This window comes from Calidris pugnax, unplaced genomic scaffold (genome assembly GCF_001431845.1).
Source record: "Calidris pugnax isolate Ruff unplaced genomic scaffold, ASM143184v1 scaffold305, whole genome shotgun sequence".
Classification (NCBI taxonomy): domain Eukaryota; kingdom Metazoa; phylum Chordata; class Aves; order Charadriiformes; family Scolopacidae; genus Calidris; species Calidris pugnax.
The window spans coordinates 52,474-65,114 of NW_015091074.1; the positions used below are offsets into that span (position 1 = coordinate 52,474).

At 43.3% G+C, this 12,641-nt stretch overlaps 1 protein-coding gene across 1 annotated transcript; it reads left to right on the forward strand.

Moving 5' to 3' along the window:
• Positions 1-3,816: 3,816 nt before the first annotated feature.
• Positions 3,817-4,179, forward strand: LOC106896963 (feather keratin 4-like). Its single transcript, XM_014957309.1, has one exon. The coding sequence runs from the start codon at positions 3,817-3,819 to the stop codon at positions 4,177-4,179; it is 363 nt and encodes a 120-aa protein (XP_014812795.1).
• The last annotated feature ends 8,462 nt before the right edge of the window (positions 4,180-12,641 follow it).

A 12,641-nucleotide genomic window follows, 5' to 3' on the forward strand; every position in this document is an offset into this window, starting at 1 on the left:
GAGTTTTTCTTCTCTGTAGACAGGACTTTTTCTTGCCATTATGTCTTGGAGATGCGTATTTAGCTTGTCAGTGCCTTGGAGCTGAACGATCTCCTGTTTTGCTTCTTACAGTTCTCTAAACAATGGTCCTTGACTCAGTGTCACAGGGCAGGAGATAAAAGAATGAGGCCTTGGTGCGCTGAGTGCTCCTCCCAGCTCTCCCACTGAATCAACAAGTGTGGCTGAGTGTGTTATTTAGCCTCAGTCTTTTAATAATCCCATCAAGAAATCAACAATAAAAATTACCCAATTCATTTGGGTGTTGCACAAATAAGTGGTTGTGCACAAAGCAGTGAAAAAGCAATGGGTTTGCATTCTCTTGAGATATAAAAGGACTAAGATTGAGAAATAATGATGGGAGTATCAAAATGGGCAGCAACTAAACTGGTGTTATCACAAAGTAAATGTGATTTCCAGGGAAGGAGTTGAAAAGGACTCCGTAGTCTGAGAGCACTTCCAGAATCTGAGGAGGAAGACGACTATTGGGTGAGGATGAAGAAAAGAAGATAATGATTCAGAAGTGCCTGGTTTGGAGGAAAAGTAATTAGCATAGGTCAGGTGCCATCTGGTCATTGCTTTACTTTTAGAAGGGTGACTGGTCACTCCTGGCTCAGATGAACTCTGCCTGGGGTAGACCTGCTCTCCCAAATGTGCTGAGCCCACACGGCGTGTGCTAGAAACCAGAAAATACAGGTTTATTTTTTCCCATACCCCACTACTCCTCCCCCATTCTGTGCTCATTCTGGCAGCAGGCGCTGCCACTTGCCCCTTCATACTCAGACCTTCAAATGTCATGGCACCATGGGTGCGTATTTTACAGTGTGCATCTTAGAGGCCATTTTTCACAGTCAGTTCCATCGGGTAGTTACCCACCTTGCAAACACAGAAAGAAAAACATTGTAGATGTCCACTTGCAGGTGGCCATTTTTCACAGTCAGTTCCATGGGGTAGTTACCCACCTTGAAAACACAGAAAGAAAAACATTGTAGATGTCCAATTTATAGAAATCCTTCACCATCCCTCGTTCTTCCTCCATCCCTTTAAGAGTATGCCCTAACTCATATGGTCACTGAAGCTGCTTTGGCAACCTTGGCTATCATCCATCTGGGTTTTTAAAGATTTAATTCCAGAGGTATTTCACAGGACCAAGGAGAATGTGTTGCAAGACTTGGAGAGTGAGGATTCCCCTCTGCTGCCTTCCAAATCTGACAGATCCTGGGGGTTTGGGGTTTTGCCTTGAAACTAATTACATTGGAACTGATCTCATGAATCACTGCATACTTTGGGTGAACACCATGGCCAAATCCTCATCTGCCTCCAAGTTAACCTTTTCCTTTCACAGTTTGTGCTCTATTAAGTATTTCCACCCCCCTGCCTCTTCCCCAGCAGGTAAAATACTGCTCTGCGTGACACCCAGATGAAATGGGAAATTACTACTGATGACTTCTAGAAGAGATGATTAAGACAGAGGCCACATAATTTACCAAACATCTCTTAGCAATTAAGTGAGCCTCTGGGAGGAGATCCAGGGCATGTCTTGTACTTGTTAGTGTTATTATTTGTAATTATAATTCTATTATCTCTTAACTTATGTAAACTAGGTTGGTGCCCAGATACCACGAAAATAGAGAGCTCAGACAGTCACCGCTGTCGGGAACCAATAAACGAAACCAAGTAGTTTTAGGTATGGTGAAAGGAAGGATTACTCTCCCTGCTGGAGAGAGCCTCCAGTGCAGAGGGCAGGTTGGCCTCGCCCCAACACACACAGGACAAGGAGGATGTCTAAAAACCTCTCCCCAAATTCCTGGCAAAGATTACATTGGAAATCTGCTTCAGACCTCTGTGCCTTAGCCAGGACACCTTTACCTTGCCCCAGGTCTAGACCTGATGTTGTTTTCTGATTTCTGTATTGTAATTTCCTTGGTAGGTTCAGGAGCAAGACGAGGGTGATGTCTTTTTTTATAATAAATAGAGAAAAAATCAGAACATTTCCATCATGTCTGATAAATTCACAGGAGCACAGATTACAGCTCACCGTAGGGCAGGGACACAGTTCTTTAAATGAGTTTTGATGTCAAGAGGGAATCATCATGTGTAATGTAACCCAGCTCTCCAATTACTAAATGCTGTAAGCAATATTTTTGACACTTAAATCCTTTAAGATCAGCAAATTTAAACACAGGTGCAGGAGGACCCCAGCATTTGACCCCTCACTTTGATCTGTGGTCTGTTACACAAAGTAAGGAGCTGGGTATAATTTTTCCAGTTGTACATTTAATTATTACAAACTCCTGTATGCAGCTAGACTGGGATGTGCTGTCGGAAAGAACCCAATGTGATGTTTCAGAAGAAAAGAGTTATTAAAAGCAGTATATATTGGAATAACTTGAGCAGGAGGCGAATTCCTTCCCCATATTTCAAAGCAAGGATTTCCTTCCCCTTTTTTTATCTTGTTTGTAACTAGGGTGATATACAATAATATTCCCCAGGAATGAAGTGGGATAGGGAGAATTCAGCAGCATGGCAGTCCCATTTCTCCTCCCTCTACTTCCCCTTCAAAACAGGCTGTAGAAACTCCCTATTAACATCAAAAAGGCCCTTATATCACAGAGCTGCTTCTCTGTGGCTTCGAACAGAATGATCATTATAATTGAAGTACCCGAGGGCTGTGGTCTATAGATTTTTTGTCACCTATTGAGGAAAGCAGAGAGTGGGGATAAAAAGGAAGCAGAATGGTAAAAAGGTTTCCAGGTTTTATCTCCCTTTGCAACTAGAAGCTTTGAAAACCTTTACACCACGCGTGACAAATTCCATCTATTATTTACAAAAATAAGTCTGTTTTGTCAAATCAGCAATCTTCTGTTTTATTGCTCTGAGTTATGTGCTTTGAAACTCCGAGAAGTGGAAGAAGGAAGTTAAGTTCTGCAATGAGTAGAAAGAAACTAAGGGTGAATACCATCCCTGCTTTGAGATGAAAGAGTTCTTTAGCCCGTGACATGGATGTGATACCATCCAACTAAAAATTGCTTAAGAGCAAGCAATATGCAAAGATTCCTCCACCCGTTGACGTGACAAATGCAGGAAAGTTTGTTTTGTAAGGAGGAAGGGCCACATGCCCGAAGCATGGCTCAGCCCCTAGACCTGCACTCAGCTACCCTATAAAAGGTCCTGGAACACAGAATTCTTCAAACCATTCTTCTCGGCTTCTCCTTGGTGGTGAACTGAGTAAGTCTGACTTCAATTTAACCTATTCTATGAGTTTAAAAGCTATTTTACTGCTGCTTTTCATGTACTTATGTCTGAGCACTTTATATGTCTTTGCTTATTATTGGAAGAATGTTACTTTCCTAAGAAAAAGATTCTCTAATTTCTTTCAGCTCAGCAGCTTTGGAGGGTGTGGGGTGGATATGGAGAACATGGGGCTTCAAGAGCTGCTGGCATGGTTCAGAGAAGGAATGCTTAATGATTTTATCTGTGCCTGGGACTGCTTTGCAAATGAAGGCAATAGTTTTAAGAACAGCTTTAAATAAATATTGCTAAGTTAATCCTCACCTACCCTGAAAGAGGCTTTGCTGACTTCTGTCAGGTTATCTAATCTTCATTATTTCTGCATGTGAATTAAAATCACACTTTATACTTAACTATCAAAGAGTAACTTTCTGAATATTGTATGGCTTGAATAAATGAGGGCTACCCTTTGCAAATGCACCTGTACTGTCGCCTCTAACCCCTGCTCTCCTCACCCTGTGTGTTTCAGACTTACTTCTAGCAACAAAGATGAGTTCCTACAGACAGGTCTGCAACTACGGCAGCTACTCACCTTGTGAAGTGAGCTGCCCCCAGCCCTACGCCAGCGCCTGCAGCCAGCCCTGCGTCGCATCCTGTGGGGACTCCCGTGCCGTGGTCTACCCACCACCCGTGGCCATTGTCTTCCCAGGCCCCATCCTCAGCTCCTGCCCTCAGGAGAGCATCGTTGGCAGCTCAGCCCCACTGGGGATTGGCAGCTCCTTTGGCTATGGAGGCTCCTTGGAAGGCCAGAGCTCCTTCGGGTCTGGTGCCTCCCAGGGTGGCAGGTTCTCCTACCCCTGCTATTCCCGCAAGTACACCACTTACAGTCGTGGGAGCTGTGGGCCCTGTTAAGCCCCATGAGGAGCCAGACCCAGCAGGGACATGAGCAAAGTCCCAATCCATGAGTGAGCAGAGGGACATGGCTTTCAGAGGGGCAGCATATCAGGCTGCAGTGGGGTCCTCAGGGGCTGGGGACATTCAGCCACCCTGAGAAACAAGCCCAGACATTGCATTTCCCTTCCAGTTGGATTAGGTATCTCCCAAGAAGATCCCAACTCTGTGTTTGAGGGGCTGTTTACTTGACAAATATAGATAAGGCCTTAGTTTAAATTTAAATTTAAGGTTAAGCATCAGTGCCAATTAGATTCTGTATGTTCTAGCCTTTCTTGATGTATGGACTGATTTTTCATCAGTTTTGAGAAATAGTGGGGAAAAACTTCCCAAATCTCCAGTTTGATTCTCGGAGCTGCCCTGTTTCACACAGCGTGGGACTGAAAAAAAACCACAAAACCAGCAAAAAAACCCTTTTGAAAACCAAACTTGACTCTCAAACACTGCAAATGCAATGAAGACAGAAGATCATCTAATGAACTGCAACCCCCGAAGAAGATAACCATGTCCATCTCCAGCAAACTCTGTAAATGTATTCTGTGCTCTCTGGATTGTCATGTTCTGCTGCTATGAAGTCCTTCTCCTGTTTCAATTAAAGTTTATATTGCATCACAACTCTTGCCTTCTGGTTTTCTTTTCTCCTCAGCTTAAAAGTATTGGAGAATGATGCTGAAATGATGCCTCATTTGAGACCCAGGCTCCTCTGGGTGTTAAACAGCAGCAAAGGACAAGATGTCCTGGGCTTTGTGTACGTTGTCTACATGTCCACAAGATGAGAATGTCCCTAAAATCTTTTGTAAAGATTCGTGGTGAAAGGGGTGGGATTAAACAGTCACACTGGACTGTGGATCAGAGGTTATCTTCATCCTTCTGTGAGCTTAAAAAGAGGAGTTGTCCTCAGTATGTTCACTGCATTTTAAAGGGTATTTGCTGGTTAAGGTCTTCTGCTAATTGCAAATGCCAGTATCAGGAATAGATTTCCATTTCTGTCCTGGGAAAGCCCTGGCTTCAGCTTCTGTGTGGAGCTGGACCCCAACAGTGCAGAGGCACCGGTGTGCAGCTTGATTTCCTTTGGCTATTTAGAGCATTCTCTTCTTGCTAAAATTGAAGGGCCAGATCTCTTATTTCCAAAGGAACGGAGTACTTGTGAGTGGAAGAAAACTGCCTTCAGGTGACTACTGGAAACTTATTGTATCATCTGGAAGAGAAACCAGGGATCTCAGAAGGAAGAGAAGCCTTTTCATTGAAACAGAGGTAAGTGGAAAACTGGGGTGGAATGAACACCACATCAGTGCTATGCAACATGGCTTTTAATTGGCATGAGAAGCAGAGTTATTAACAGTTGTGGTAACACAGGGAATAAAGACAGACACTTCAGGAGCATTTATATCACAAAATTTGTCATATCAAGTCATTTGTTACAACATCTGCTTTCCGTATTACAGCTGTATAACCTGGGTTATGTCCTATATTGATCCCTTTACAATATATTCCTTTTAAAGCAGAGTGTACGAAAGCAAACAAGGTTTCCATTACTCTTGTACTGTAGTGCCATGGAAGGCCAGAAAACAATGTATAAATTCCTAGGACACATTAAACTGAACATTTTTTAACCTCAAGGGTACTGAGGACACCTCAATACTTGCAGTGCACAGATCTTTTTTTGCAACTGAACATCCAGCCCATCCCCAGGAATGGTGCAATAAATGCATAGAAGGGGAGGTATAAACAGAACATGCCAAAAGCCTGAAGTGTAAAATGGAAAATACAATCATAGGTTGAGCTGATTACATTTTTCTAGCAAATAGCAAATTTTCTCCAAGATGGAGCTCTAGGGTAACACAAATTTTCACCTAAAGCAGTCTTAAATGGGGAGAAAATAAGAGTTTTAAAAATGAAAAGTGGTTAACAACATTCTGAAGTGTTTAACTTTTCTATCTCTCTAAGAAAAATTGCTTTTGCTCTCTGCTGCATTCTGAAGTGTGTAACTTTTCTATCTCTAAGAAAAATTGCTTTTGCTCTCTGCTTTAAAATTTAAAAGTTGAGCTTTTAAATGACGTGTTTTCCAGGTGGATTTATTTTTTCCTTATTCCTTGAAAAACTCCTTTCCTTTGCTGGACCCTGACTATTTTATTTTTTTTTTCAGTCTAGTTCTACATATAAGCCTGTTTTTCTGGGCACTGCTGAGAGCTCCCAGCTCCTTCTGGTTTCAGTCAGAGCAGTGAGTTCTCAGCTCTGCTCAGGCTCAGACTCGGTTTCCCATCTGTGATTTTCTGCCATGTTTTCCATTTTCCATACCCTGGTTGCTCTGTGCACAGTGAACTCAAAGTATTTAGCATGACCCACAGCTTCCTCGGCTGTAGGTGCTGTAGCGACGGGAAGAGTATGGGCTACAGTTTCCCCTTCCCAGAAATGAGTACCCAGAATTGTAAGACCTGCTGTAATTACACACACCCCCATAGCCATTTGAGCCTCCAAAAAGAATGGAGCCCCTTAAGCCAACAGCATTTCCGTAGCCCCTGTAACCAAGACAGCCCCCAGAACCAAATGAGTAGCCACCGCCGACTGGTCCACAGCTGCCCACCACGCTTTCCTGGGGGCAAGAGCTGAGAATCGGTCCCGGGAAAGTCAGGAAAACGGGTGGAGGGTAAATGACAGCTCTGGAGTCATCGCAGGATGTCACGCAGAGCTCGTTGCAGGTGTTGGCCAAGGGCTGAGGGCAGGTTATGTCGCATGGGCCGCTGTATGGTAGGCAGAGGTCCCCGCAGTGAGACATCGCCGTGGAGAGTAGGTAGGTCTGAAACACAGGGAGGAGATCAGAAAAACACCAGATCCCTAGAATTTCATGCCCAGCAACTTGCAGGGAAGGCTGTCACTCGCCAGTCCCTTCCTGTACCTGGGATGAACATATGACATGAGTAGATGAGAGGTTTTTGGGGCAGCTGGGTGCTCTGCTAAGGTACATGGATACATTTCTTTCTGTAAATAACCTTAAAAGAAAGAGCAAGTTTCATTCTAATTCCAAGCTAGACCTGATTATTCCTATTTCAAGAAATTGTTAGAAATTCTGGCTACTTTAGAGCTCAGTAGAAGCACTAACTCTGAGCAGAAGTGTGTGAACTTTCTGTGAACAGGAGCCTGCCCTCAGGGTCTCTAACCTTATACCCTATATTTATTAGGTAAGTTCCTGTGTCCCTCAGGGCACTGACTGCAGTGCGTCCTCTTGCTTCAAGGCACAGATTAAATACAGAATAAGAAGCTCCTTTCACCGAAATATTTGTGGCCAATGAGCTCACTAAATAACCGTCCTAAAAAATAACCTCCAGTATTAAATTATTTCTGTAGTGAGATTGTACAAAGCAGAGGAGAGAATTTAAACTGCATGTACTCAATGGAAGTGTCTAAAACCCATCTGGGTCTGAGAGTCCCACGTTACCTCCCCAAATCTGCGTCTGCAAAAGCCCCCAATAGACTGCTTGCAGTAGAGACTTGTTCATAGCACACAGCTACGGCAATCCTGAGAGTAACAAAGCTTTACACCAAACTAAAGCTATAACAGTCAAAAGAAAAAGGCAAATCCGACTTACTTGATCCACTGAAGAGGGAAAGTTGAGAGAAGCAGGTAAACAGTCATGAACTGCAAGGGCTTTTATACAATTTCTCCAACCGCCCCGAGGCCTGAAGACCTATTTGTTGGTGTTTATCTCATTTACTTGCGTATCAGATGTTGTTCCTTGGATGATTCCTTCAACTGCTGTAATTATCTTTCTTAGGGTTAGGTGTTAGTTGCGAGCCCCATAAGGTGTGATATCCATCTGACAACTGACTTAGGCTTCTTTGTGATCACTTCTTGCAGCTGACAAGACAAAACACTTCTTTTCAAAGAAAGTGTGCAAAATTGCTCATTAGATTTTGAAAAGTTTGGCTTGAATTCCTTGGTCAATGCACTGAATAAATCCAAATCCTCCAGCTGGAGGCAGAGCTGGAGAGTAAATAAATTTGTGGACTCTCCATTTCTATGGAGAATTATAACTTCTTTACTCAATGAAGTAACAAAGAAAGTTATCACTGGAGAAGAAGGACTTATATAATTTATACTATGTATGTCTAATTAGGAGGGCTTATTTTAGCATGCTACAAGGCTGGCTTTCAAAATGTTTTTAAACAACGTAAGGCCAGATTTTATGTAGGGAAATCCTCTTAGGTACCTCTCCGATGGATGGAGCAAACTTACACCGTACAAAGACCAAAAGGTTTATAGATTTGAGACTTTGATTTTGGTACAACAGAGAGAAAATTGTATTCTATGGCAAAGAAAATAATCTTGACTTGCAGAGCTATGAAGGGCCTACTGAGGAGGATGATAAGATCATGAAACTATTACTCATTATCAAGACCTAGAACTGCAGCAACATGTCATTAATTTTATTAGAGTAGAACTCTGTATCTACAACACGTTAATCACACAGAGGTGTTTTGAAGTCCTTTATTCTGTGGGAAAAATTAGAACAACCCAGATAAGTGTTGCCTAGAGCCTCCTCACAACCACCCCACATAATTTAAGTATAATCTATGCCAGAAAGGACAAGGCTTAAATTGTCAAAAGTGTAAACAGAAGGAGAGGGGAATGAATTGCAGCAAGGCATGTGTCTGCTGCTCAGCCTCCACATGAGGCACTCATTTCATCCCACCAAACCAAATTGGAAAAAGCCAACTCAGAAAATAATGAATTGAGAAAGGCCAACCCACCCGTCAGGGTTCAGCAGTGCAGCTCGCAGCCATCATGGCAATGGACCTTATCTAAAGGTTGGGAGGAAGAGACAGGAGTGTTTGTGTCTGGAGAATGGAAGGTCTCTGCCAACACCTTCATAACCATGGTTATCGCAACCTCTGAGCGTCTGTCATTTTTGCAAACCAAGACACCTGTGGGTTTGTTATCACCCTTTATCCTTATCTCAAGGGGATGCTGCCTTCAGCCAGCCCCAAAATAGGTGAGGATGGTGAGGTACCATGTGCTGTGCCAGGAATGTGTTAACATCACCAATTACAGCCACCTAAGTTGACCAGCTACCACCCTGGGCTCATTCCTAAGGTGATCACCTGAGAAATTAAAAGAGAAGTAACCAAACCATCCACCAGAGCAAGCAGAGACCTTTGCAAGGGAAGAAGCTTTGAGGGGCCTCTGATGTGTTGACCTAAAACCTGCCAAGATGGATAAAAACTGGCCATTGCAGCCAGTGGAGAGATTGGGACGTCCTTCCAATAATGCAGAAGAGCACTCAGAGATTGGAGGTCCCAGAATCTCCTTTTCTATGGACTATTGAGGGCGTCTGACTGGCTTAGCCCTAAGTTAGGTGCCCAAAGCGAATTCCTCCTACGTTTTGTCTCACTTTGCACAGAAAAACTTCTTTTGGGCCAGGACAGATGAGTCTGTGTAAGCCTGAAACACACAGCAAGGGGCTGTAAAGGTAAATCAGTAAAAATAATGGACAGGAGTGAGTGAATTCCTGACCATTCTTCAATGTTGTTAGATGCCCTTCTGGGGAATCAACAGAAAAGTCCAGACTGGCACTTACAGACTTGTTATCTTATTACACAGACTGTAAATCTCAGTAATTGTTAGATGCTCCAATTATACTGGACACCCTAAAGGGACAGATACTGCACAGAGGCAGGTCATGAGCCATTGCCTTTCCTGAGGGTTTTACCATATAAATATAAAATAATAGCATGCAAAATTGCAGTAGACAGTTTTATAGAACTAGTAGTGATGGTTATATTTAATAATTAATAGGTGTTCTTAAGACACAAGCTCTTGTTAATCCTTTTAAAGCCGACTTTAGCAGCATTAGCAGTGCCTTTACTAACGTTTGCCTTCAACAGTGCTGCTTCCTCTGGTCAGTGGTTTGGTCTCTAGCGCTTATGAGTCAGCAGCAGTAACAAATGAATAATTTATAGTATGAAAATGCAACTTTAGGGATGAGTTTCCTGGGTGAGTTCAGAGTTCCTGTAGTTTTGATGATGGTTTGCTAACCGCTGCCAGGGGAAACTGAATTTTGTTTTATAATGGGAAACAGCTACGTTGTCCTTTCAGATCAGACCAAGGCAGGTCCTCCTCCCTGACCCCCTGCAGGGGACACTGGTGTAGAGCCCCTGGCTCAGGACCCCATGACTGACCTGGCACATACCCACTGCTCAGGTTAAACGCTGGAGCTGTGCGTGGCGTCAAAAGCTTCTAAAGAAAGGATAAAAACTAGAATTGATGAACTGTATAATAACACAATTTATGTCCTCTAAACACCCATCAATCAGAGCCAAAGAGAGTCGCTGCTGGTAGATGCTGGGGTTGTGTGTGGTGTCAAAAGCTTCTAAAGAAAGGATAAAAACTAGAATTGATGAACTGTATAATAACACAATTTATGTCCTCTAAACACCCATCAATCAGAGCCAAAGAGAGTCGCTGCTGGTACGGATCCCAGGCGGTCATTACAGGGAGCCTTCAGCCTCTGACTGTCTTGCAGCCCTTTCCCATTTCTCATCCCATTCCCAGGAAGTTAAATGGGCTTCCTAGCCCAGTTTCAGGAACACCACAGTGGGAGAGCAGTGAACACCCTGGCACAACCCTCCCACAAGTGCTAGAAAAAAGTCGAGTACAACATTGGGGCATCATCCAGGCAGCAACTACATGGAACACAGCTTTTTCCACAACAGGGCTGGCTCCAGTCCAGAGCCACACTCTCAGCTCTGTGCTCAGGGCAGGGCTCGGGCTGTGGAGTTGAAAAAAAAAGCCCCCCAAAACGAAGTCAAAACCTCTTGGTTTAACTAACGAGGCGAACATCCATTCTAAGACTTTCAATCATAACCTCCTTGGGGAAAAATCCCCGGTGTTATATTTCAGAGAGGAACGATTAGTCAACACTGGGGCGTCTTACTCCAGCAATTATCAGAATGGTAATTACCCTGCACACCACTGCAGTCAGAGAACCATCATTGTTAACGTCTCCTGAAATGCCTGTTCTGAAGGAGCCCAGGACTTTCCCAGGCTGTTGCTCCAGGGATCTCTGTGGTGACTCACCATAATCTAGAGATCATTTTGACACACTGGCAGCAAACTGGTCAACAAAGACAAAAAACATGAGCAGATTAAGGGCAGAAACACAAATATTCTTTATGGCAAGGAGTGATGAGTAACTCCAGAGAACAGAGCTCCATCCCGACCTTTTATGACAAAGGGCAGCCATGAACTTTGTCACCAACCTGGCTTCTCCACGTTAATTACACCATGCCTTTTTCTCTGTCTGCAAACAGGTTTTGGTGATGTGCTGTGGTTGCACAGGATTGTGGATGGTGCTCAGCTCCAGATGTGCATGTTTGAAAGAATATTTTCAAGTTAAATCTCTCTAGCTTTCTTATTTGTCATACATCTATTGCTTATGTGAATTGAGAGCCTGGTAATTGACTTTTGTGGACTGGCATAGAATTGTTACAGGGAGAGAATAGTAACTTGCATCATGGGATCTTGCATCTACCTCTTATGCCTTGCCTCTGCTAAATAATATCTTTTGGTTCATTAGCATGTCTTACTGACTCAGGATTTGGAAACTAAAGAGGATTGCCTTGAAGATCTGCTGGGATGATTCATGTGCAAAGATTAAATCTTGTTGAGGGACACGGCATTGTGAGCCCTGTGTCTGCCCAAATGTGTGGTGAAACATTCCCAACTGCTTTGAAAGGATCTACCTCTTATGCCTTGCCTCTGCTAAATAACATCTTTTGGTTCATTAGCATGTCTTACTGACTCAGGATTTGGAAACTAAAGAGGATTGCCTTGAAGATCTGCTGGGATGATTCATGTGCAAAGATTAAATCTTGTTGAGGGACACGGCATTGTGAGCCCTGTGTCTGCCCAAATGTGTGGTGAAACATTCCCAACTGCTTTGAAAAAGTTGCTTGCTCGGAATGGAATAAGTGTTTATACTTGTCAAACTTTTTAATACATTTACAGTATTGGCCTTTGTATTGCATTTTTATCATAGCTGTTCCAAAGAATACCCATAGGCAAGGGTAACTGAGTGCATTGCTCAGGGTCAGGTAACCCTGAAGAGAAGGGGCAGGAAGGTGAAGCCTTCTGCTTTCACCCCATGGGGGCTTTTGTGGGGCCCCACACAGATCCACGGGGCTCAGACTTCCCAAAGATTTCATATTTAATAAGCCACTTTGAAAGTTTGCCACTTGCTGAATGTCCCTACCTCATCTGTAAACAAGAATCAATTCTCCTCCCAACAACCCTTTTTCTTTCCTTGTCTAATGTTGTGGAAATCTGGTTGTTTTCTTGCTGCCCGGCCAAAACTGTCTGTTACTTCATTTATGTCTGGGCAGCCAAACGTTAAAACATAGCTGTGGTGTTTAGAAAAGACTATAAT